This window comes from Balaenoptera musculus, chromosome 3, assembly GCF_009873245.2.
Source record: "Balaenoptera musculus isolate JJ_BM4_2016_0621 chromosome 3, mBalMus1.pri.v3, whole genome shotgun sequence".
In the NCBI taxonomy this organism is placed as follows: domain Eukaryota; kingdom Metazoa; phylum Chordata; class Mammalia; order Artiodactyla; family Balaenopteridae; genus Balaenoptera; species Balaenoptera musculus.
The window spans coordinates 135,886,896-135,911,954 of NC_045787.1; the positions used below are offsets into that span (position 1 = coordinate 135,886,896).

Sequence of the window (25,059 nt, forward strand, 5' to 3'; positions counted from 1 at the left end):
TCACAGCACAAAGTTGACCAGTTTAGTCAAATAACTTCTCAGAACTTAGCACCATAGCTTGCTTTCATGAAGGGGATTGAGGACTTTGAGTGTGAAAAATAGCACCGAGAGGAATAGCAATACAGAGCTAAAGATGACCCCCACAAGGGCAATACTGGGTCTGAGCTCTTATTTTGGTTCTGATGGTAAAGGAGAAAAAAAAATACACCTAAAAACATGATCACAAGTCAGTGAGAACAGAATTTCTTCATCTTGGCACTATCGACATTTTGGGTTAGATGATTCTTCCTATGCATTGCAGGACGTTTAGCAACATCTCTGGCCTCTACCCACTAGATGCCAGTAGCACCCCCCAGTTGTGACAACCAAAGGAGTCTGCAGACATTGCTAAATGTTTCCAGGGGTGGGATGGGCTGTGCTGAGTTCGAGCAGAAAGCAATGGAGTCCTGATGTACAAAAGAGTCTCGCTGGGTGAATCTTACTGGGACGGATCCACAGGTGGGCCTCAACGCGGTACAATCCTGCATCACGTGCAAAATAGCAAGAGAGGAAAGGAAATAATTCTGCACATCCTTGGGCCCCGACCACCTTCTTAATTAAAGCAAAGGTTGAGGTGACTGGTTGTTACTCCACCCAGACTGCAGAACAAGGAGTGGTCATATGTAGATTATTTCATCAATCTGTGCAAGGACCCCTTCAAGTCAAGTCAGCTTAATGGGTAAAATATATTTGATATTCTATAAAAAGACCTACCGGGTTTCAATCCATCCTTTTCACCTAGGATCACAGGAAGAGCAGTTACAGAAAGGAAGTGGAGCCGGGAAGGAGCCTCAGCGCCATTCTCTAGTTACACCCCCAACTTGAAGATGGAAGGCCACCGTTAGCCAAGCCCTAGGCTCACCTCACACATGGAAACTATCATAGATCTGCTCATCAGTATAGCTGCAGAATAGGAGTGTTTGCATTTTGCTTTCATTCCCTGCTGATCCTGATAATTTTAAGGGGTTCTTCCCCACGAAGATCCCTCCTCATCATTCATCATCATTTACTTACAAAAATGCAGTCTTAGAGTTACTACTCCTTTACACTTCTCTCGGGATCTTTTTGGGAGCCCTTGGTCTTGAGATTATAAAACACTGTTCTAAAAGGCTCTGTTGTATATACCACGGAGCTCTGAAGAGGGTAAAACTCGAGGAAAAGGCTGTTCTGCATGAAAATATTCATACACATTATTTCATTATACACTCGAGAAATGACAAGTTGGTTTGCAAGAATAGTGTAAGATGTTCTCTCACAATTTCACCCACGGTTAAGAGGCTGTTCACTCTCTTCCAAACTCCACTATAAAACTTCATCCAATCTTGGAGTTCCCAGAGCAGGTTCCTTTTATTTTAAAGAGGATTTCAGAGTGTCGTCGGCTACAGTAACACTACTAAGACAATAATGCTGTATTGTCCTGTGATTATTCTAACCTGGCTGAGAAGTTGACTAAATTTAAGTGCCATTTATAATAACTCTCCACATTTATGACGGAGCCATGGGCTTATTGGGAATGCACACAATTAATTAACCCACAAGACATGACATCCAATCCCGGGAACTTCTCTCATGCAGGCTTGGGGAGGCTGCAGGAAAACTGCACAGACTCTAAGCGTGGGACTATCATGGTGTTGTGGTATTGCCTCTCTCGGAGATGGCTAGGGTCTGATGTCCACCTTTACCTAACTGAGCTTGGAAACGGTTACTGATTTAGGTCTCTCTGAAAACCAGCACCATGATCCAGGGTCAAAAACTGGACAGAAATGCGATGTCTGGCTTCATAGCCAAGCCTTATCTCCTGCTCCCCTCTGGCAGAAAAGAGACTAGAAGAAGGGAGAAGAAGGAGAAAAAGGAAGCAGAGACACATAATTATCAACGAAATTTAGGATCATCCACACGTTCAATCCAGATAACAGAAACTAAACTGCCTTTAGGGCCTAAATTATTATCTTGGTGGTTAGTTTGGAAGCTAATTCTAAAATTCCCCAGGTGATCATGCAGTTTTATGCTTTCCTTTGGGCCCCTAGCATCTGACAGGGTATTTCATGCACTTCAGTCAAATGTTAAAGCATAGAAAATAAATGGAGACTTGAGCGTGGTGCAGAGAGAGGGCTGGCGGGAGGAGAGCAAAGGCTCATTCCCTGACGTCTGGCCGTCTCTGCCTGGATCCGTAAACCCATAACCTACTTCATCCATCTCACCCTTCAGCCTGGGTACAGTGAGTCAGCCTCATTTGCAGAGACACATTAGAATTTAAACCTGCTCATACAGTGAATATGTAGCAGATGTATCATAATTTCGAACCTGCCTCTAACCAGCTGATCAAAAGGCAAGTTTCTTCTTTGAAGATTTTCATTTGTAAGCTTCACTGCCCCAAATCAAAAAGGGCAATGGCACAGGCTCCCAGGACCACAGTCTGCATTTCTAAGGCAAGTGCCTTCAAGTCCTGGAGCATGTTTTTCTATTTATAAATGGGTGTGCTGTGTGTCAACGTATACCCTGATGCCTCTTTTCGGTTCACAAGATTTGCACCGCATATGAGGACCATGTTTTAGAGGAATTTTGTTAGCCTTTCAGAGTTTAGTTTTAACCCGAATCTGTTCTTCTTTTTTCCCCCCAGACTTTCATGCAAAATCCAAAATGAATGCCTCCGAAGGGGTCTGGATGGGTTTTACTGGATCAAATGGTCCTCTCACAATAAAGAAACGGCACAGAGATTTACTGAGTGCATTAAAAAAGAATGGCTTCGTGGCAGCCCTGGTAGAATTACACACTCATAAAAAAGAAAAAAAAAAACGTTTTGGCCAGCCATGCTTTTAGAAAAGTGAGTGGTGATTTTAAAAATGGTGGGTTACTTTTTAATTTGCCAGCTCCCCCATTCTTGACAACATCCCTCCAGGGATCCAGGTTGGAAACCAGATGGGCATACTAGATATTTCTGTCTTCACCTCCATAGTCAACACACCACAGGTACTATCACAAATCTGTTTTTTCTTCTCTGGAAGACGTCTCTCACAGATACTCTCTGTTTCTCTGTTTCCACGGCTCCCCTTCTAATCTGGGCCTTCACCGACTCACACACTCACTCGTTATTGCCAGAGTCTCTGGATCAGTCTCCCTTGTCTCCTGTCTTATTTCCCAATCTATCTGCATCTTTAATCAATTAGCGAATAAATATTTATGGAGCATCTACTAGGTAACTGACACGATATCATGTCATAATTTTATCGTATTATACTCCCGCTTATGAACTTAAAGCACCTCCCTGATGCCAAATTAATCAAATTAAACCTCCTGCCAGATTTCTAGGCCATCCATCACCTGGTCCCGCTCTACCTCACCTACTATTTTCCATGGCTCTTCCGCCAGCATCCTTCCCCTCACCAGCTGAGCTGCTCATTGCCCTTCGTCTAGCCTATTAATTCTTGCCCCTCACCTTCCCTGCTGTCAGTTTCTCTGCCTGGAACACTTCTCAGCCCACTCCTAGTTCATTTTCTCTCCATCCTCCCAGGATTGGGTCAGCCTGGGACTTTCTCCACTCAGTCATCCTCAACTTCTCCAGCCCTTGGGGGTTTCCCCCTTCTCTAAACTTCGATAGCCCAATCCCTAAATTGCGATTCAGCATCTCTGTGTGTTTTCTCTTGAAAGAGCAAAGAGCAATAATAATAAAACGCATCAATATCTACTTTAAATTTCCCATAGACTATGAAAAAAGGTACCATCATCATTATAACCATTATCAAACGCTCCTTATAGTTGAAAGAAAGGAGGCTCAGAAAGCACTCAGTTAGCAAGGGTTCAGACTGGAACCCAACTTCCTAAACCAAATTCAGGGCTTTCTTCATTGGACTGCTCCAATGCCAGCGGCCCCTTAAAACAAGGAGCTGTTACAACTACCAGTCAGGTTTCCTGATCCAGGCGAACAATGATCCTGGATGTATAAAGTTTCAATGAGTTATTATTTGGGTCAAGAAGGAACAGAGGCAGGGAATTCTGTGTTGATAACGCATGAAAAAGAAAACCTATCCCAAATTGATAATCCGCTCTCCTCATCACTGCTGCCCTTCTACGCCAGAGTCCTCAAACCTTTTTCAAATCCCCACTGAAACTCATCTTTGAAGACCCCCCCCCCCATCCCCCGCCATGGTCCCCTTGGCTGCCAAGAGGCAGGACGTGCTCAGATCAGTTTCTTTTTTTTTTTTAATTTTTATTTATTTATTTATTTATGGCTGCGCTGGGTCTTCGTTTCTGCGCGAGGGCTCTCTCCTGTTGCGGCAAGTCGGGGCCACTCTTCATCGCGGTGCGCGGGCCTCTCACTATTGTGGCCTCTGTTGCGGAGCACAGGCTCCAGACGCACAGGCTCAGTAATTGTGGCTCACAGGCCCAGTTGCTCTGCGGCACGTGGGATCTTCCCAGACCAGGGCTCGAACCCGTGTCCCCTGCACTGGCAGGCAGACTCCCAACCACCGCGCCACCAGGGAAGCCCCAGATCAGTTTCTTGATCACACATCTAAGTGCTGAGAAGAAGAGAGGCCTGGGGGTGGGCCTGCTGAATTTTGAGTTCCTGTATCAGGAAAGACTCAAATGGATAGCCAAGTTTGCATGAAACAATAAAACTTCGTACGACCTTCAAAAGAAATACACCTGTGTGTGCTGGTGAGCCTGATGTGGATAAAAATAAAACAGCAGCAACTACTACCCCAAACCTTGCCAATGTCTCCATCACTGGCTTCCTTGCAGATTTCAGCAGCACCCAGGTGGGACCTGACTCAAATTGTAGCTCATTAGCACCGACGGAGAGAAGTTTAAGGGAAAGTGTGTCATAAACAATGGTAATCCAGGCTTAAGCGGGAGAAAGTGACCTTTCTCCCTTCCCTAAAACAAATCGCTGTTTCGGGCTACGCTTGCCTGTTTTACTATTACTGGTTAATATGACCGGAGGCTGAAGATGCAGCTGTGACCCTGGGAACAGGCTCCAGAGTCAGGCTGCACCTAATCCCTCATGTAATGAAAAACCTATTTCTATTTCTGAGGCCTCACTACTCTTCATACTGAAGAGCCTTGTGCCTGTCACACATTTATTGAAGCTTATTACTCATCGAGACAGCGGGGCCCAGTTAGTATTTGGAATTATATTTTAAATCACAGTTTTTCTCTTATTTATTTTAGGATTCCAAGGCTATGGTGAAAGCATGTTGGTGTTACTCTCGATGCGCTTTCAAACGCATTAAAGCCCCTAGTCGAAATTCTTTTCTACGCAGAGACCCTTTACACATAGGTGGAAAAATCTTCAGTCAAGACACTGGGGTCACCCTTGTGCGTGAGAACCTCAGGATCCCACGCGATCACAGGGTTCTGGGGAGAGGTTTTCAGTCTCCCCACTCAGCATTAGACTAATCTTCCCCGGGGCAACCGGCTTTACTTCCCCCTCTCACATCATGCTCTTTTCTTTGGCTTTTCGAAGATAAGTGGATGCAGTCCCTGAGAATGCTGGGGACGGGGCTGGGAACAGATGGGCTAAAAGTGCAGCCTTACCATCCAGTGGAAAAATAAGAACCGGCTTAATCTAAGGCAGAGGATTTTCTGAACTGACCATGAGGCTTGAGCTTCCGTTTATTCACTAGGCCAGTAGTGAACACGTGGTTGTTTCTTGTTCTACAGAAGCCAGTGAAAACGATAATTCTCTGTAGCTATTCATCTGGCCTTCTGCACCCTTTATCTTCCCAGGAAAAAATTTAGATGCCATATACACTACAGTTACTCAAAGGGATGCCTCCCCATATTTTTCCTCTCTTGTGCATGCTTGCTTTTTCTTGTGGTGCTTACATTTTTCTCCCTCTGTCATGTTTTCCACATGCTTTGCCATTAGGGTCTGCCCCCCAGTTTTTCATGTGAAAGGAAATCAGCCACAGTTGGATCACGTTTGCACAATATAAAGAATCCTTTCCATTTCTCTGCAATTCACACCTAGTTACTTTTTATGTCAGGACTCTTTCTTTACATTTCCATCAAGAGAGATTCTAGATCAGCCAGGCCCTGGAAGAAAACCCCTGTGGTATATCCGACCCGGTAAATGAGTTTTGAAGGATGTGACAGCAAGCCAAGAGACCATTCAGTCTACTCTGGGTATCTTCTCAATTAGCCAGGTTTTTGTTTGTTTGTTTTGTTGTTTTGTTTTGTTTTGTGATGTGGCAGGAAACACAGAACCAGTAAAGCTTTTAGTTAGGGATGAGGCAGCAGTAGTGTATGGTGAAGAAAGAATCACAAAGGGCGTGGGCAAAATTAGCAAGGGTGCTCAGACATGCAATTATGAGAAGAGTTCAGGCTTGGCTTTCCTGTGATCTCTGTTTTCTCTTTTTTCTTCTTCTTCTTCTTCGTGTTTTAACAGCATTCTCCCTGGCTGGGGTACATAGCTTGTTTAATAAATCCCTTAGTCATACATACATGACAGACAATTCTTTTTCTTCCTTTGAGATAAATTTAGTCACAGGTATTTCGGATTTGCTCTCCAATTTTCCTCTGACATTAAAATAAGCCATCGGTATTTTCCTATGATAAGGATAGGATAGCACTGCTGGGTCAACTGACCTTTCGAAAAGGCTTTATTCCTGTCAGTTTTGATGAGAAGAATAAAATACCATGCAATTAGCATCTATATCCCTACAAAAGAAATAGAGATATGTCCTCCCAGAAGAGGCCCCAGCCTAGGCAGCTCTTTCACCCCAGTGACCTCCACCTAAAGAACCAAGGCGGCGGTGCACAAGAGTTGGGAAAAAGCCACAGATGGGCAGACTAGTACATTTTTAAAAAGCCTAAAATTAAATTAACTGTAATGTATGTATATTCCTTTAAAAAAAATTAAACTTGACAGAGCAAGCTAAATCTGGACTTGTCCCAAGGATACTTAAAGGTGGAATATGTGTAGAGAGGAGAAGAGAGGAGAGGAGAGGAGAGGAAAAGAGAGGAGAGGAGAGGAGAGGGGAGGGGAGGGGAGGGGAGGGGAGGGGAGGGGTGGGGAGGGGAGGGGAGGGGAGGGGAGGGGTGGGGAGGGGAGGGGAGGGGAGGGGAGGGGTGGGGAGGGGAGGGGAGGGGAGGGGAGGGGAGAAGAGAAACAGAGACATTCATATCCGAGCAGATAAAAGCAAACATTGTGAAAAAGCAAACCTTTAGAAGCAGGATTGGAAGTTGGTTTCCTTAAAGTCAGACTAAATTTACATGTCAAAACAGTTCATTAAAATGTGCACATAATAGAAAGTGTTTCTGACCAGACTATTCAGGACAGTGTCTGGGGGAGTAGTGGTGTGTGGGAATCATTTACACACATGCCAACTAGAAGAGGTGACCTCTGGTCCCTTCTCTTTCACTGCCCCACTCTCTGTCCCCATACCACCAGCCAGGACTTGGGTAAGTAGTGAGTGGCTATCAGCCTGGGCATATCCATGTCCTGTCCTAGACCAAGACCTGCCCAATGAGGAATTAGGAAACTTTCCTAAATGTTGGAAGTTCATAAATCCATTGAATTGGACTGGGAGCTAAAAGTGAAGGGTAACCTCAAATAGTCTCTACTGGACCTTTTTTTTTTTTTTACACCATGAAGATTACAAAATAAGGCAAAGAAAAGATCTGATATAAAACAGTTCTCCTTCCTCATGTTGATTTTTGATCAAGATCGAAAAGAAGACTTTGGAGAATGCCCTCACTTGATTAAAAACAAATATCCTTGCCCTCTGGCTTCAAGCGTTATTCCAAAGACAACACTCTAAAGACAAAAGTGATTCCTAACCCCCAACTTTCAATGCTGTCCTGGGAACCAACACCCACATTCATTCTTTCCATCTCTTACATCACTTGCAGTAGCAGAGATGGTAGCAGAATTACATGGATATCAATTAGACACAAGGGAAGATAAACCAACCTTAGTGAGAAATGATTTTGTAGGAGGGAGGTGTTTTGAGAGGCCCCCCTTCATACACTGTATTTGAAATATAGATTGATGTTCATCATTGAACACATTACTCTCGTCTATTAGGCAAGAGCCTACCGTGTCTATAAATTCAATTTCCTTTACCATGGTAGCTTTCTGGTTTATTTGGATAAATGTTGAACTGTCTACTGTTATTTATCTAAGTAGCTCATGAGGGAACCAAAAGTCTAATGATGTAAGATGAGGTGGTGAAACGGCACCTCCAAGCAATTCTCAAGGATAGTTCTTCATCTCATTACCTTGCCTGGATGTATTGGTTGGAGAAATTGTGCAGAAGATTATGTGTAATTTGGTATGCTGGGTGTCATTTTTTCACCATACTTGTGTCTTCTAATTGTGCCATGTTTTATCCTGCTTGATACATGGCACTTCATAGTTTGCATTGCTAGGTAACGTTTCTAATTATTCTATTCACAGCTTCTTCTGCCTTGTTCTTACTTCTCGCCTTAATTTCATCCCACTCGTTTTAGTATTTATTCTTCTTTCTTTGACTCTTCACTTGTCACTGCTGTGGTCCCAAAAAGTGTAAGCTTTTTTATTTGGGAGCTTTAGAGTTGTTAAAGTAACTTCAGGAGGAGATAATGCCTTCACTGGACAAAACCAGACTGCATAAAAATTGACACAAATCTCCTCAGTTTCTTATTGTAAAATGGTTAGACCACTCCACATTTCTAGGGGAAGAAAAGGATAGTTGAGCATTGATTCATACCGACGAGTTGATACAAAGCTTTTTAGTATAAAAGCTTCTGTTCCCTGTTGGATCTGGGAAAAACTGAAACTCAGATGCCTCTATCACTGTTTTATGTGTCTGATTAACATCATGGCATGGGTTGTGCAAAACATAACTTACCCAGGCTCTAAGCTTTCCTACTAACTGTACTATTTTACGGGGTTGCTTATGAGACTCTAGGTCTAGGAAAAAACTTCAAGTAAAAGTGTCCTAGAATCCGAGGCTCGCTAGCAGATTCCAACATACAATGTGACCAGACGGTAACTCACCTAAATAACATTTCTTGCCCAAAGAAAAAACATAAAATTAATGTAATAAATTTAATAAAATTTAAATTAATATAAAATTAATAATACATAAAATTAATATACAAAGTTATGAGAATTTTTTTCATGGCAAAAAAAGTCTTTACCCCACAATTCTCTTGAGATTCAGAAAGTCTACAAATCATCTTATGAAACACATGTACTCTAATTTAGCTAATACCCCAGAAGTCAATGTTTGTAAAATTGGGGGCATAAGGGAGCCTTAAAGCCCATTTCCAAAATGCATCTAACTCAAGGACACTGAACTTCCTTGAAAGATGTCCTCTTGTTTATCATGGTCTGAAAAACAGAAAGCATTTGACACACTGCCTTTCCCTGTGGAATATGACCAAGCCTGATCTAAACTTCATTCACGTGCCTCTAAAACGCTCATGGTGTAACGTCAGTAAGCAAACTGATAGAACTGCATCATGACTGCAAAGGCCAAAGCAAGGCAATATACCTTTCTTTTACAAAGATCGGAGTCCCTAAGGGGAGTGCTGAACATGTTTGCACAAATCTTCCCGTAAATGACCTAACTCCAATGAAAACCCATCCCAAGGGAAGGACCTTCCCTAACCGCTGTGCAGACAGTCATGATGAAAGAAACGTAAAGACTGGAGGCAAAGCTCATTGTCCCTTCTCATCCATAGCTCTGATTTTTAGGAAAAAAAAAAGAAAACGCCTTTGAAAGATGATACATATTATATATCTTATACCTTCCTTTCTCTCTCCAAGAATGGAGGATATTATTTTCTTCTGCAAAGCTCTTTTCTTATCAACATGTAGCTTAGGACTATTTTCTGAAACATTCTGATATTTACGTATTTATTTAAGGCTAGAAGTAAGATAGAAAATGAAATTAGTGGAACGTGCAATGCATTATCCTCTTTTTTACGGTAATATTAAATATGTTAATAAAGTTGATGGACCATTTGCTCTCCTAATGCAGAGGATCTTATTATGAGACATCAATTTCATAAAAGATTTATTTGATGACAAAATGGCTTAGGCAAAAACTCTGAGTGTCTATTCTTTACAACCAAGATAAGAATTTTCTCTAAAGGCATTTTCCATGAAGGACACAAGAAGTCTGCTTTAAGGTGACCTCAAGGGAAATACGAATGTTTTAAAAGTTTGCTTTGGGGTCAAGTTTCTGAGCTACACTGCTAAACAGGGCATTGCAGAGCAGAAAAGATTCTGTATGGCTTGTGTACACAGACCTAATTCACCATATAATCGTTCCTTTCTCTACTTGCTGCCTTGTAGCAATTGCTTTCGTTTCTTAGCACATCCTCATTTACAAAGAAGCAGCCAGCAGACTTCCAGATTTATGCCATTATTTGCTTCTTCACCTTGAACTCCAACTGAATCCTGCTACACTTTTGTAATGTGAGTGCCAAACGGTGGTCGTGTGCCAGACACAAACACTTCCCAGTTTCATTCAGCTAGCTCTCTTGATTTCAGGGGATCACAGGTTCCTGCTAGAGGGTTTCAATGTGGTGCTTACACAGCCCACCTAACTTAACTGTTCCTTTGCCTAAGCACTTTCTAACTTGGAGACGCGATTTGGGAACAGAGGCAAATACGACATCAGGGAACCAGCAACTTCCCTTGACATGGGGAACGAGTAAAACTAGAAATCAGGGATTCTGGGTACTTGACAAATGCCCTCCACAAATGGTTTAACTCAGCCCTAACCCTAATTAGCATTCATTAACTCAACAAATATGTATTGATTGCTTACAAGGTGCTAGGCACGGTTTTGAGGATACAATGACCCAAGGACCTGTTCTAGGCTTCTCACTGGACCTGCCCTAGGAGTACGGAAACCAATACAGTAATCACAATAACTCCTTCTAGTTGAGCTTTTATTGTATGCCAGGTACCACCATACTTCACCAGTTCTAAGATTCAAATTTTGTTCATATTTTCACATCTCTGGAATCAGAATGCTCCTTCAAAATTAGTGTTTTCTTACAACTGAGGCTGGCCAGGCAGCACACTGGTCTGCTGGTGTGACTGTGGACCTGTCTATACACAGGGTTGTATATCAATTCAGGTGGTCTGTGTCTACCTCCTTCTAAAAATACATATTATAAATGCTAAGGAATCATGCCATATTTAACTGATAACCTTTTCTCTCCTTGGGGATACGAACAATAATGACACTTCTCATACATGATGACATATTGGATTTGAAGAAAAGTTGTATGCATGTATCATTTCAGGGAATACTTGAAGCATCTTTACAAGGTAGGAGTTACCCCTGTTTTCTTGTATGGGAAACTCAGGTGCAGGGAGATTAAACAGCAAGCCCATAGTCATATGGCTTTTAAGTATATACATCAGAATTTGAACCCAGGTCTCTCTGACACCAAAGCCCAAGTATGTACTCTCCATTACAACGAGCTGTTTCTTTTGTAATTACCAAGGCAGGGCGAGAACCTCTGCAACTGTGTTATAGGTAAAATGTAGAATGAAATAATACCTATTTACAGTACATTCAAAGCTATGCCCAGAATCTTAAATCATGAAACAAGTACAAATAAATGAACAAATGAAAGACTTAGGAAATGGGGATCTGTGCGCTTGGTGACCACCCTAAGTGATCTAGACAAATAAACAGAGTGTGTGGAGACAGAGACAACAATGTCTCATTACTGCTTCAGGACCAATGACTACTAGAGAGAGAACTGCTACAGAGGAAGTCCAGGACAGAACTGAATGGTGACTCAAGGGACAGAGAGGTGGGGGACACTCCATCCTCATCCGCCCGACACGTACTTCATGGAGGTACAAAGTCCTGGGCTGGCAGATGATAAGAGTACCCCATTTCCTTACTGTGGTCCTTGGGAACCTGGGGTATAGCACTTACTCCCTCCTTCCTGGTTTTGCATTAAGACGCTCTATTAAGTTGGAACCAAAAATTGTGCCCTCATTCTCACCAATCAAGTCCACCCATGAGGGTGGAAAGCCCTGTATTGGCCGACTAGCTTGATTTCTTATTTCTTACTATTTTTTAATTGAAGTGTAGTTGATTTACAATGTTGTGTTACTTTCAGGTGCAAAGTGATTCAATTATATATACACATATATGTATATTTATATGTACATATCTATTCTTTTTTCAGATTCTTTTCCATTATAGGTTATTACAAGATATTGAATATAGTTCCCCGTGCTATTTAGTAGGTCTTTGTTGTTTGCCTATTTTGTATGTAGTAGTGTGTATGTGTTAATCTCAGACGCCTAACGTATCCCTCCGTCTGACCCCTGACTACTTTGATTTCTGACAGGCACCTTGGGGAGGAAAGCAAAAACACTTCCGCCCCCTCAGCAGAGGAACTCATCTTTTCTGAATGTCAAATGTGAGATACAAATGTTGCCACGTCGTGGCTAGGTGATGAAGACCTAGCTAATGACTTAATTGACTTTCCGTAAGTCGACAGACCCTCTGAAATCAGGTATACAATTAGGAAATGGCAGTCCCACCGCCAGAGACGCACCAGTGTGGAGACACTGACAGGACTTTATTATCTGGTTAAGAGCACATTAGCATATCTATTCGATAAAAAGTCTGCTACTAACATCGCACGGGTAACATAACTGGGTCCCCTGACTTACTTGTGGGCAGTTCTCTTTTTCTCTGTGTGGTTGACTGTGAGGTTGGACCGTCTGGGGCCGGGGAATTGGGTGGAAATGTTATTTGCCGGATTGTTCAGACGTCATCATTAGCATTTTGCCCTTTAGATAATGGGAGATAAATATATAATCTGGAATTCATACAGGAGGGGAAGGTTTAGTGTTTCTCTGGATAGTCAAAGGGCAGTGAGTTTGAAAGAGAGAGCTGACATTTTTCCTAGGCTCTGTCCTCATGAAGGATGCCAGGTTAAACTGACTGTTCTCATCAGTTTCTGTCATTTTCTTTATGTTTCCCCCCAAACCTGCTCTATTCAGCGAGATGGGAACACACAAAATAGCAGCTGAGGACGCAGGATTCATCAGCGCGAGTCTCAACACATCAATTTCCAAGTGTAGCAACTTTAAACACATTGTAGGCTTTTAGTTTCCATAGAAAATAATCTCTCATTGTTTTCAAAAGAAACTGAAAGCACCCCAAATTACCACACTTTTAACATCCTGACATGTTGATGGCCCGCGTTCTTCCCAGATCAAAGTGAGAGTGGCAGAAGACAGAACGGTGAACGGCTTACTTAAAACATAGTATTTCATATTTGGCAGGAGTTCCTGTAGTGAAAAGAGACAAGGTGACTTTCTAACACACACACACACATATATATATATATATTAGTTTGGCAGGGATCTGAAGAGCTAAAAACTAATTTAGGATGACATAAATGCTCTTATCTTTCTCTCTGCCACCCTTCCTTTCCCAGCCACGTGAAGAGTTTTTGACAGAAGACTCTTGTTTTTAACTCGGGGGTGACGGTCTGAGTCCCGTGTCATGCTGAACTGTTCTGTTGACGCTCATCTTAGAATTTTGAGGATTATCTGGATTTAAACAGCAAAGTCATACACTGCAAGCATCTTTCTTCCTTGACGGGGGGTAGCCCTGCAAGAACGTTGGTGCCTTTTAAGGAAATGAGATCTAGCCAATGTTAACCTGGGACAAGCAAGCAATGACGTCATTCAGGGACCCAGCATTGTTACAACCCGTTAGAAAACCTCAACAAACTAGGCATCAGGCACTGAGTCATCTTTAAAAACAGGCAATGCTTTTGCAGAGACACCTATGGTAACTGAAGATTGAGGACAAGTGAGTATGTGGCAAAATTCCTAGGCGATTCTACTCCATCCATGAGTTGGGGCAGTGTTTCAAGCAGTCTGTTGGGATGGAAATTTTTATCTTATAGAAAGTTTTTTAAAGAGAAAAGGGACTTGCTTCTTCTACTGTTGGTTTGGGTCAAAAATCAGACGTAATTATTCATTATGTAATGGGATTGCAGGCAATCACCTGCTCCATTTACAGTGGACATATGTGTGGACTCCTAGCCAATTTGATAGCATTATGTTTTTGTTTGTTTGTTTGTTTTCTTTTCTTTTGGTAAAGGTGGAAGCACTCTGAAAAGGTACTCTCAGGAAAAGAACAGTAATACAATGAGACGGGGGTTGGCAAACTCCGGCAATGGCACATGGAGCTAGGGGAGAGTTTTACATTGTAAACAGTTGAAAAAAAATCAAAAGAATAACATTTCATGACAAAGGAAGAGTACATAAAATTCAAATTTCCGTGTCCATAATTAAAGACGCCTGGAACGAAGCCATGCCCATTTGTTTACACACTGTCTGTGGCTGCTTTTGAATTACAACGGCAAAGTTGAGAAGTTGTAAGAGACTGTATGACCCACAACATCAAAAATATTTACTATCTGGTTCTTGACAGAAAAAGTTTTCTGGTCACTGTAATAGAAAATATTTGGGAAAGCAGAAATATGAGGACAGGTTAGGAGACCAAGGAGATGTGGCTTTTGTACACTTTGTTAGAAGGCGATTCAGGAAGGAGGGGAACCAACTACTCTCCCTTGCTAATAAGGACAGAATTAGGTAAGGTGAATTGACACTACGAAAAGGATGACTTGAGGTTTTATGCAGTATTTGGAAAATATGGCTAACTGTGATGTTTAGTGGAGAGCAGTCAAGGGAAAGATGTTAGACGAGGCATCAGGAGACCAAGCGCTAGTTCTGGCTCTGCAACTAACTAGCCATGTGACTTGAGACCCTCTGGGCCTCAGCATCAGTTCTTGTCAAATGATCATAATACGCCAATTTCATTTTCGGCTAGAGTGTATGTTGGGGGCTGGGGGTATGGGTCAAATTTAATAGTAATATAAAAGTGCTTTAAATGGAAAAGCTTACAGTTCTAAACAAACAGAAGGCTCTAACCAGTTACTGTATGCACCCTATAAGGATAAAAACATGGTAGAGTTGGCATAAAACAGGTGAGAAACACTACGCTGGTGACATGATTTAGAAACTTAGGGATCCACAGGGATTTCTGGTGTTGCAGGCAATGAAAGTACTTGAGCTGCCCAAGGATAACAGACGACTTCCTGAGCAGGAAGCTCTCTTGCGTTTCACAGCCGAATTCTTCTAAACCCGTCTTCCCTAGGAACCATTTGGGCCAGGGGCTGAGTAACGCATAAAACAGTCCCCTAGTGGTTTGTGCAGCTTTTCAGAGGAATTCATTTTAGGATGTTTTGTACACTGGGAGAATTTGGCATCGGGAGAATCTGCTGGAAGAGTGTATCATAAAAGATCTCTGACCTCAGCTGTGGGAACAGGAACTGGGGGACCTCTCCTGAGCTGGTAAAGGCTCACGTCTTCCATTTTGCCAGAGGGCTGGTGTTATGCTGATTTACACCCACCCACAGGCTGGGTCTATGGAAGAATTTGTCATGGGGCTGAACGTTTCCAAATTGCTCATTTCTGGAAAGACTTCATGCAGGTTTCAACATGCAAGGAAGATAATTTGGCCTATTTGTCACAGTTCCTGGCAGGCCTGAACCCAGTGCCTGTCTATAGATGTCCTGCAGTAGATGCTTCAATTTCAGGACCTGTCATGTTCTAGTGGAACACAGGGTCATGTACGAGCTAGTGTGGGCTCAGGCCTTAAAAACTTTGGCCTCCCTAACAGGAAGCCTTTGATTTTTATGTTGTCCTTCTGTTCTCCCTGATGGCTTGTCTTCTAGGCAGGCACAATCACGTGTTGCTCCTGACGGCACTTTTCTCTGTGTTTTCAATGCACTGTTTGTGTCCCTGCAGCTCCGTAATAAATAATATACTGCCTTTCATCTTTAAATTGATTTATACACATTAATTAATCCTCACCATACTTTGGAGTTTCTGAACGTCAATAACCATCATACTCCCAGGTTTTACTTAGGAAACCAAGACCCAGAAAGAAAACAACTTGGTTAAAGCTAAGGAGAAAGGGATCACTGGGGTCAAGATCAGCCCTCCAGATCGTGACCCCCTCACCATGCTTGCAGACCCATCATCACCTCTGGAGAGTAGCCCTGTAGCCTACGTGCACCGCCACTACTGCTGGGTGAATCGGCCCATTCCATCGCTCATTTCGAGTCATAAACAATTCTTCAGTACTCCAGGGTCGGAGCATAATCTTACCTAAAGCATACATAATAGGAAATGATGGATTATAAACTAATAAGCCATCCTAAGATGCTCGGGTCCAGCTTCCAGTAGCCTCCAGACTGAGGATAAATATGTTTCCTAATCCATCATTTACAAGTTACACACCCAATTAAAACATTCAACTCTCGCTACAGGGTTTTCCATGATCACCCTACAGAAAGCTATTCTATTTTAACTATCAAGCTCGATAAATCAGGCACTAGCCAACTACCTCTCTCCTGCGAGTGGAGAAGGAGGTACACAAGGGACGGTATTGGCAGAGGCAGGCAGTGCCTCAGTTTCTACATTTGGGCTCCCCATGGTGCCCACCGGCCCAGCAGAACATTAAGCCTGAGAGGTGAGCTCATGGACCCTTTTTGAAGTTTCTGACACAAAGCTGAATCAGGCAAGGACCCCAAAGGCATGTTCAATTTGCTTCCACCAACCCCTCCCCTTCTCCTCCCCAACAGCTACCTGGGGAAGCACACAAAACTACCTTTAATGATACAAAAGATTCCACTCAAGTGACTGAGGGTGCAACAGATGCCCTTCCCCCTCCTCGAGTCAATCCATGACTCCATCCTTCATCAAGAGGTAAGTGAGAAGCAGACATGACCTTCAACCAGGGGTATGTGGGTATCTGACCTCAGCCCACATGTAGAGCTGGGGTTTAGAGCACAAAGGTGTTTGCAAAGCCCCAGGTAGACAAGGTGCCTTTCCCTGGAGTGTCAATTTTCTTACTTCTGGAGGCCATTCCTGAGAGATGCAACTGACAAGGACTGTAAAAACGTCTTTTTCTATATTAAGATGAGCATAGCAGCATTATGGGAGAGAGTGAAAACCTCATATCAGTTTTTGGCCCGTCATGGTTTGCCTTGGGCAGGGCCCCAGATCTCTGGGGGAGCACGGTCACCGTCCTCTGCCATCAGGCAAGCTTGGGCACAATGGTCTGGGAAGTTCTGGACCAGCTTATTCTCTTGCTGGCTGCCTGAGGATGAAGAAAGTGTGAGAGAGAAGGGAGGGCTTACACTGGGAGAAAGGGCAAAACCAGAATGGTTAGGGTTGGTTTTTATTTTCCCTCTTGTAAATGGGAAGGGTTTCAGCATAAGTGTTACGAGCTGATTTAGAGCCGGTCTCTTTTTGCTGCTGTTTTATAGGTTTGCTTTGCAACGTGGCACAGCCAAACTGGGGAGGCCTGAGAGAGCGGCCCTGAGGCCAAGCCAGAACCATCAAGTGTTTCAAATAAACTTTAACAAACGTCACCGTGGCCTCGGCCTGGGCCAGGAGATCTGCCGCTAGCAAGTTCAGGTGACAAAGTAGCAGTGCTGAGGGCACTTCGTTGCGGCCAGGAGCTGCGAGCAGGCTTTGTGTCTAGCCCAGGACGCTCCAATGCATGGGGCACCCTGTCCCTGAACTCTTGGCATCTGCTGCTTCCCATAGTTACAAGGCCACATCCCATGGATGCAAATCAACATCCCTGGCATTCAAAGAAAGACACCCCAGCAACTTCACCAATCTGCTATCCTAAGTCATACCCTGAGCTCCCACCCAGAATCACAGCTGGCGTGGGAGGTGAACCTGACTCAGATTCAGCAGCACGTGAGATGAGAGTTGAGGCTAAAGGGACAGAGGCAAAGGAGGGGACTTGGGCAACATCCACTGGGTCTGGGTGACCTGATTCCCTACGAAGACCTGGTTGCGTGCTCTAGCCTCTCTATCCTGTTTCTGTTCTCCAGCTCTAAAAGTCATCTAGCTACTTTGGCTTTCCATCCAATCATGATGTTCTAGGCATGCTGATTGCTTTTCTTCTTCTAGTTGGTTTTTGTCTGAAGCTAACCAATGCTGTGTGAATTTCAGAGCACAGACCTGGGTTAAAATCCAAGATGGAGGAGACCAGAAGGCTACTTGAGGAGTGAGGGATGGGTTGGCAGGAATGACAATTTGCAACTTATCTCCAAGAGAGAATACACTAAGGATGCTTAATTTCACTTCTGATAAATGTCATTTAGAATCATGAAGGAGAAACTCATCAGATTGAAATGGATTTCAGGAGGAAAAAAGCACTCCCACCCATCACTCATTTTTACCTCTTTCGGGAGCCAACAAGCCAACGGTACAGACAACAGAGGCCCTCCCTCTACAGTCACAAGTCGGCGACCTCGCCCCCACCTGCTCACAGCCGCCCTGACTTACCTATGAAATACGCCAGCAGGATGGCCAAGAGGAGGGCCGCAGCGATGGCCGACAGGGCGGCGCATTTCCAGCTGCAGTATTTGGAGGGCTTCTTCAGCTTGAAGGCCTTCCTGGAGAAGGTATTCCGGGGCAGCAGGCGGGGTGGTGGTGTGTAAACCGTTCCTGAGGTCAAAGGGTATCCCGGAGAGGAGCTGCTAAACAGGGGTGTGCTTCCCGAGGATGTCTTAAAGAGGAAGTGCCTGCCAGGGAAAGGGAAAGGGTCAGGATCCACATCGTGGCTATCGAGGACCATCCAGCTGCTTTTTTTTCCCCCACTCTGCTTTCTATAGCACTAATATAGTCCTGATTATCTACCCAACCCTGTCATGGGCAAAGGGGCGAATGTTACATTTGATGGTGACATAAACGAATTCCATCAACTCACATCATTTCATGTTTTCACATATACCTCTGGATTTTATCTTCCACAATAATCCTGCAACATATGCAAAGCAAATATGGAAACTGAGTTACTGTTGCTCACTCAGAGATGCTGGCCATGATGATGGTGAAGATGATGCTGAGCTCTATCAGGTATTAGGACCTATTATTTAAAGGCACTTGAAGGACAGACTTGTGGTTGCCAAGGGCGGGGAGGGGTAGGGGAGGGATAGGGGAGGGATGGAGTGGGAGTTTGGGATTAGCAGATGCAAACTATTATATATAGGATGGATAAACAACAAGGTCCTACTGTATAGCCCAGGGAACTATATTCAATATCCTGGGATAAACCATAATGGAAAAGAATATGAAAAAGAATATATGTATGCGTAACTGAATCGCTTTGCTGTACAGCAGAAATTAACATTGTAAATCAACTGTATGTCAATCAAAAAAAAAAGGCACTTGAAATATATTGTCACAACTATTTACAAACTAAATATTATAATATCCCCATTTAAGATATGAGAAATTAGGCTTGGCAAAGTCAAGCAACCGTTCAAGGATTTAAACCCCGAGCTCTGCCTTATACTGAAGTCTGTGGTCCTAAGTGTCATCCTAAACTGTCTCTCTTGAGCCTTCTCTCTGGGCTGTTTTCCCCCTTCACTTGCCTCCTGTTCTGAGACCACCCCTCTAGGTCATTTTTTTTTCCCCGCATCCTTTTTTTTTTTTTTTTAAATTGAAGTATAGTTGATTTACAATGTTGTGTTAGTTTCAGGTGTACAGCACAGTGATTATATATATACATACATATCTATATGTATGTATACGTGTATATATTCTTTTTCAGATTTTTTTCCATTATAGGTTATTACAAGGCATTGAACATAGTTCCCCGTGCTATACAGAAAATCCTTGTTGTTTATCTATTTTATATATAGTAGTGTATATCTGTTAATCCCAAACTTCTAATTTATCTCTCCTCCCACCTCTCCCTTTCCCCTTTGGTAACCACAAGTTTGCTTTCAAGATCACAGTTCTTTCTTTGGAAATATCTTTGTCTGCCAATTGAACAAGGTGCCCCTTGTCTAGAACTATGGTATGTCAACAGGATAATGCGCTGTACTGTTGACCCTTAATAGAACCCTTCCTCAGGGGTCAGGAGACTGTCACTCTAAGGACACATCAAAGACCATCAATTTTCCCACAATAGATTTTCTCCCTCTTACGTGTGCCATTTATGAAACTTCAAAGGTGCCGTGCCACACCTTGTTTAAAATGATGACTCGTCTTCCAGAAAATATCTAGCGGATTTCAAAGCACGGGTTCAGTAGAGTCTAGAGTCTGAGCAGGTGGAGGCTGGGGGCTGTGTCTTATTTTGTACCTTGTTCATCTTTATGGTCCCAGGACCCAACTCCAGTTCAGCATGTAGGGGCGACTTGAATGAATAAATGAAGCTCCCTCACTGTTTTATGAATTTACTCAGTTTCAATTCTAAGATTTTAAAATGCTATACAGGTATTTCCTTTCCCTTCAAGTTTTCATGAGGTGCAATTATATTTATGGACCCCACACACTATGTGTCATAATGCTAAATGTTTTACTTGAAACTAAATATCACGTTGACCCTATGGAAGTGAATACTATTTTTACCTTAGTTTTACAAACAAGAAAACCGAAGCCCAGAGTCAGCATGCGGGGTCACTGGGCCTTAAACTCCGGTCTTCCTGACGCTAAAAGCTCTAACTGGACTTACTACACCACATTCTCCTTGCATATGGTGGTTAGCAGGCTTTCCCAGTGGGATCCTGAGGCAAGATCGCTGTCCTTACAAATATTTGTATCTTGGCTGCTTCCAGATAAAACTTTGCAAGTATTTTAATCCTTGACAAAGATCAAAGGAGCCTGAGATCACTGACAACCATGTCAGAAAATGAGTAGCTGATTAGTGAATTATTTAGCATGGCTAACATCAAAATAAACAACCAATACGTAAAACTTTATTTGTGCTATAAGAATGTTCAATGATCTGAACACAGCCAAGAGGTTTGATTCTATAAATAAGGTTTGTACTCCTTGTCCAATAGATGTCTTTGAATGCTCCTGATAAAAAGAGCCTTTGGAAGAGGAGGCAGTAGGCGATGTGTCTAAAGGAGGCACTTTGGAGCAAGATTCACCTGGATCGGAGTCCTGGCAGGGCCATTCCTGGACAAGGAAGCTCGTGTAAGTTACCTGGCATGGCTCCTGACAGCCTCCATCTCCTCATCAGTAAAACGGAGTAAAGTGGGAGTAATAACAGCACAGGTTGTTGTGGGGATTACACACCATCATGTAGGACAAGCGCTTAACCAAGGGTGTGTTTCATCATAAGTGCTTGATGCCCTACAAATAGCCTTGATTCTAAATTCTTCAGAGAACATAAGGAGCCTGAAACATGAGTTTTACATTTAAAGCTTGACAAATGTTGAGCAAACACCTGAAGAGTTCTCCAAATCACTAAATAACGGTCCACTGCCTTATAGTTAAGCTAGAACATATACACACCAGAAAGCCAGGGTGGTGGAAGAACTCTGGGATTTGACTGAGAACTACTTCAAGTTGACTTCTTGGACAATTCTCCAAGAGTGGGTAGTAAAAATAGGGAATCAAACTTAAAGGAATATACAGACATTGTAAGCCATCATTAATGAGTTTTCACTCCAACAGAGATCTCACCCATTCCCCTGGCTTCAGCCATCACTGATGGGGCTGGAGTCCCCAGATCTCCATTTCTAGCTCAAGTTCTTTCCTGAGACCCACATTCCAATTGTGTATTGGGCATCTCTTCCTCTACATTCCTTAACTCTCTTGAGCAAGTTACAACCAAACATGGACTCTTTTTCTTCCCCTCCCCAATCACACTCCTCCTGACTCCTGTTATTCCCAGTCGTCTAGGACACAATCATCATCTTCACCTCCTCCTTTCCCTCATCTTCTCCTACACGATGGGTTAAAGGTCCCTTTCATTTTATTTCTGAAAACTTCTCCCACCAACCCTCTCCTTCATCCCTCTGTTCCTTCTCTTCCCAAACCACGAATTCCATCATGCCCTCACTTATAAATTCCTATGGATTCTCCAGTACTTAGAAGAGGAAACCCAAATCTCAATACGGGACCACACTCTTACAACCACTACTCAGCCTTTTTATTCTCATCTCCAACCTTATGCTTCCAGCTCCCATGAACTCCATACTTCAGCCACACCAAACAGACACAGCGTTCCTTAACTAGTCTGTTCATGCCACTGTGCCTTTGTGGATGATGTGTAATGCTTTCTGGAATGGCTTTTCTTGTTCTTTCCCACCCATGCCACCCCACCCAACTCCTACTCACCTTCCAATGACCCACCTCGGAAACCTATTCCAACATTCCCCCCAACCCCAAGCACCCCACCACTTTGTGCATTCAAGAAGCTATTTATATACTTGTGTATATATATATATGTGTGTCTATATATGTGTGTGTGTGTGCATATATATATATATATATGTATCTACAAACAATATGTATATAAATAATATATAACATATTATATACTATGTTATATTATGTAAATATGTTTAATGTGTCTGTCCCAAACCAAATTTATACTTGATAGTGGCATTACTATCTTGGTACTTCCAGAATCTGAACATCAGGGCCTCAACACCAGTCATATTTGTGGACAGAATCAATAAAGTGAAAACAGGAATGTTGTAGCAACATGAGAGAAATCACAAGATGAAGATTAAGAAGTTTAAATTGGCTTTAGTTATTTTTTAATGCACTCGTTTATAGGAAATAATAGAAGAATATGATTATTATTTCTTATATAGTAAGTCTCCTACATACGAACCTTCAAGTTGTGAACTTTCAAAGGTGCGAACATGTGCTTGCATGTCCAATCACATAAGTTAGTTCACGTGTCTCGCGTACGTTGTCACACGCATGCATCCTCTACAAGTGGTTGTGCTTTTGTGTACTTTACTGTACAATACTGTAGAGAGTACAGTAGTATAGTATCTTTATTTCAAGCCCAGAACCTGTGCCATCAACGTCAGGCGTGAGTGAAACTGCAGCTTGCCCTCCGTCTCCTATTGCTGACAATCCTTCATTTCTACCATCTCCCACCTCCTCTCCCTCCTCCAGTCAGTAACTCTTCTTGCCTGTTCACTCGATGCCAGACCCTGTATGCCAGCTATTGTACTGTACTACTGTACTCTTCAAGGTACTGTACCATAAGATTAAAAATGCTTTATTTTTTGTGCTTGTTTTTTTTAATGTATGATTTGTGTGAATAGTATTATAAACCTATTACAGTACAGTACTATATAGCTGATTGTGTTAGTTGGGTACCCAGGCTAACTTTGCTGGACTTACCAACAAATTGGACTTACGAAAGAGCTCTCAGAACAGAACTCGTTCGTATGTAGGGACTTAACTGTATATGGGATTGCTTCATGAGATCCTAACACTGTCCCCTTGACAATCGAATCTATTTTTCATACTTCCTTCTAAAAAGAAAGTCAGATTATGTCACATGTCATCACCATCCTCTTCTCCAAGAAAGAAAGAAAAAAGAAAGAAAGAAAGAAAGGAAGGAAGGAAGGAAGGAAGGAAGGAAGGAAGGAGGGAGGGAGGGAGGGAGGGGAAGGGAAGGAGGGAAGGAAAGAAGGAAGGAAGGTAAAAGAAAAGGCCTCCAATAATACTTAGAATAAAATCAGAAATCCTTCCCATGGCCTACAATTCCCTACATGATCTGCCCTCTGGCCACCTCTCCAACTGTATCTTCCTCCACTTTATCCTCCTCCCCTCCATGAGTTACACTGTCCTTTTGCTAGTCCTCATCATATCACATCCAACATATTCCTGCCTCAGGGCCTTTGCACTTGCTGTTCCCTTTGCCTGGAAATATCTGCACAATTCATTTCTTCATATCATTCAACATTCTGTTCCAGAGTCACTTTCCCAGAGAGATCTTTCCTGCCTCCCTTACTTTTTTCTCTGTCATTCTCTATCCTGTTATAACTGCTTTATTCTTCTTCAGGGTATAGGCATTTGTGCTATTTACTGTCTGCCTCCATCATTAGAACTGAATTTCTATTAAGTCCAAAATAATCAGGTTTGTCTGATGTGTTCATCACTGTATCCTAACATCTAGAATAGAGCCTGGCACAAAGAGAGAAGTCAACAAATCTTTGTTGAGTGAAAGACCTGCAACGTTCCCAAGGCCAAAATCATGAATGCTAAAAGGACAATACTGTGAACATTTTGAATTTTGAAATTAGGATTCCTTCTGCCATGTTGACTCTTATTTTCCAAACAGATTTATAAGTTTGCATAGTTCATACAGGCAAGTGTCTATATTTATACATACAAGGCCAGATCCTGCCACAGACCAAAAACAACCTGTATACTTTTTGGCACTGTATTATCTTTTTCAGGATACATCTCTCAGGCCGCTCATCAGTATTGTGGTGTCTCTAATGATCACTGTTAAATGAAACTCATTTAGTTATCACACCCCTTGTTTCTAGTTTCTGGTCCTTAGAATTATTAAACCAGAGTACCAAAGATACATAGACTCCTCACACAATACAGATACACCCTGGTGTTACGAATCTCTAGAAGATTACATTCACCAAATAAAAAAAGAAAGATTCTAAAGAAGCGATCTTTAGATTATGTCCCATAAATACCTGCTTTAGGATCACTTGAAGGCTCTGCTAGAAAAGTACAAATTCCTGGGCTGCATCCAGACCTAGGCCTGGGGTCTGGGAGAATACTGGTGAAGAAGCTTCCTAAGTGATTCTAATGTATGATAAAGTTTAAGAAACTCTACCCTAACCATTTTTGCAACTTTCAAACACGTCTGACTTATCCACAACACACTAGACGGTTACTAGATATATTTTTTAAAATGCAAGTTTTGAATGCTGATGTGTTTAGGAGTGAAACGTCATGTCAAAACTTATTTTCAAATGACTCAGCCAAAAGACCTCTCTCTATATAGATATATAAGGCACATGTAGCAAAATGATAGCAATTATTGAAACTAGGTGGTTTTTCTTATATAGTACTATTCTTCCAACTTTTCTGAATGTTTGAAAATTTTCATAGTAACAAGTTGAAAAAATGCAAGCTCTGATTCACCCAAAGGTCGCAGTCACATGAAGCAGGAATAAAGATAAATAAAATGAAGCAAGACCCACAAG

The 25,059-nt window shown here is 42.5% G+C and overlaps 1 protein-coding gene across 1 annotated transcript in view; it reads right to left on the bottom strand.

Annotated features, from left to right (window-relative positions):
* TENM2 (teneurin transmembrane protein 2) overlaps positions 1 to 25,059 on the bottom strand; it is a 463,195-nt gene that overhangs the window by 262,653 nt on the left and 175,483 nt on the right. The window contains exon 4 of the mRNA XM_036847957.1: positions 18,407 to 18,645. Coding sequence (XP_036703852.1) covers positions 18,407 to 18,645 — 239 coding nt within the window. The remainder of the gene's footprint in view (positions 1 to 18,406; positions 18,646 to 25,059) is intronic.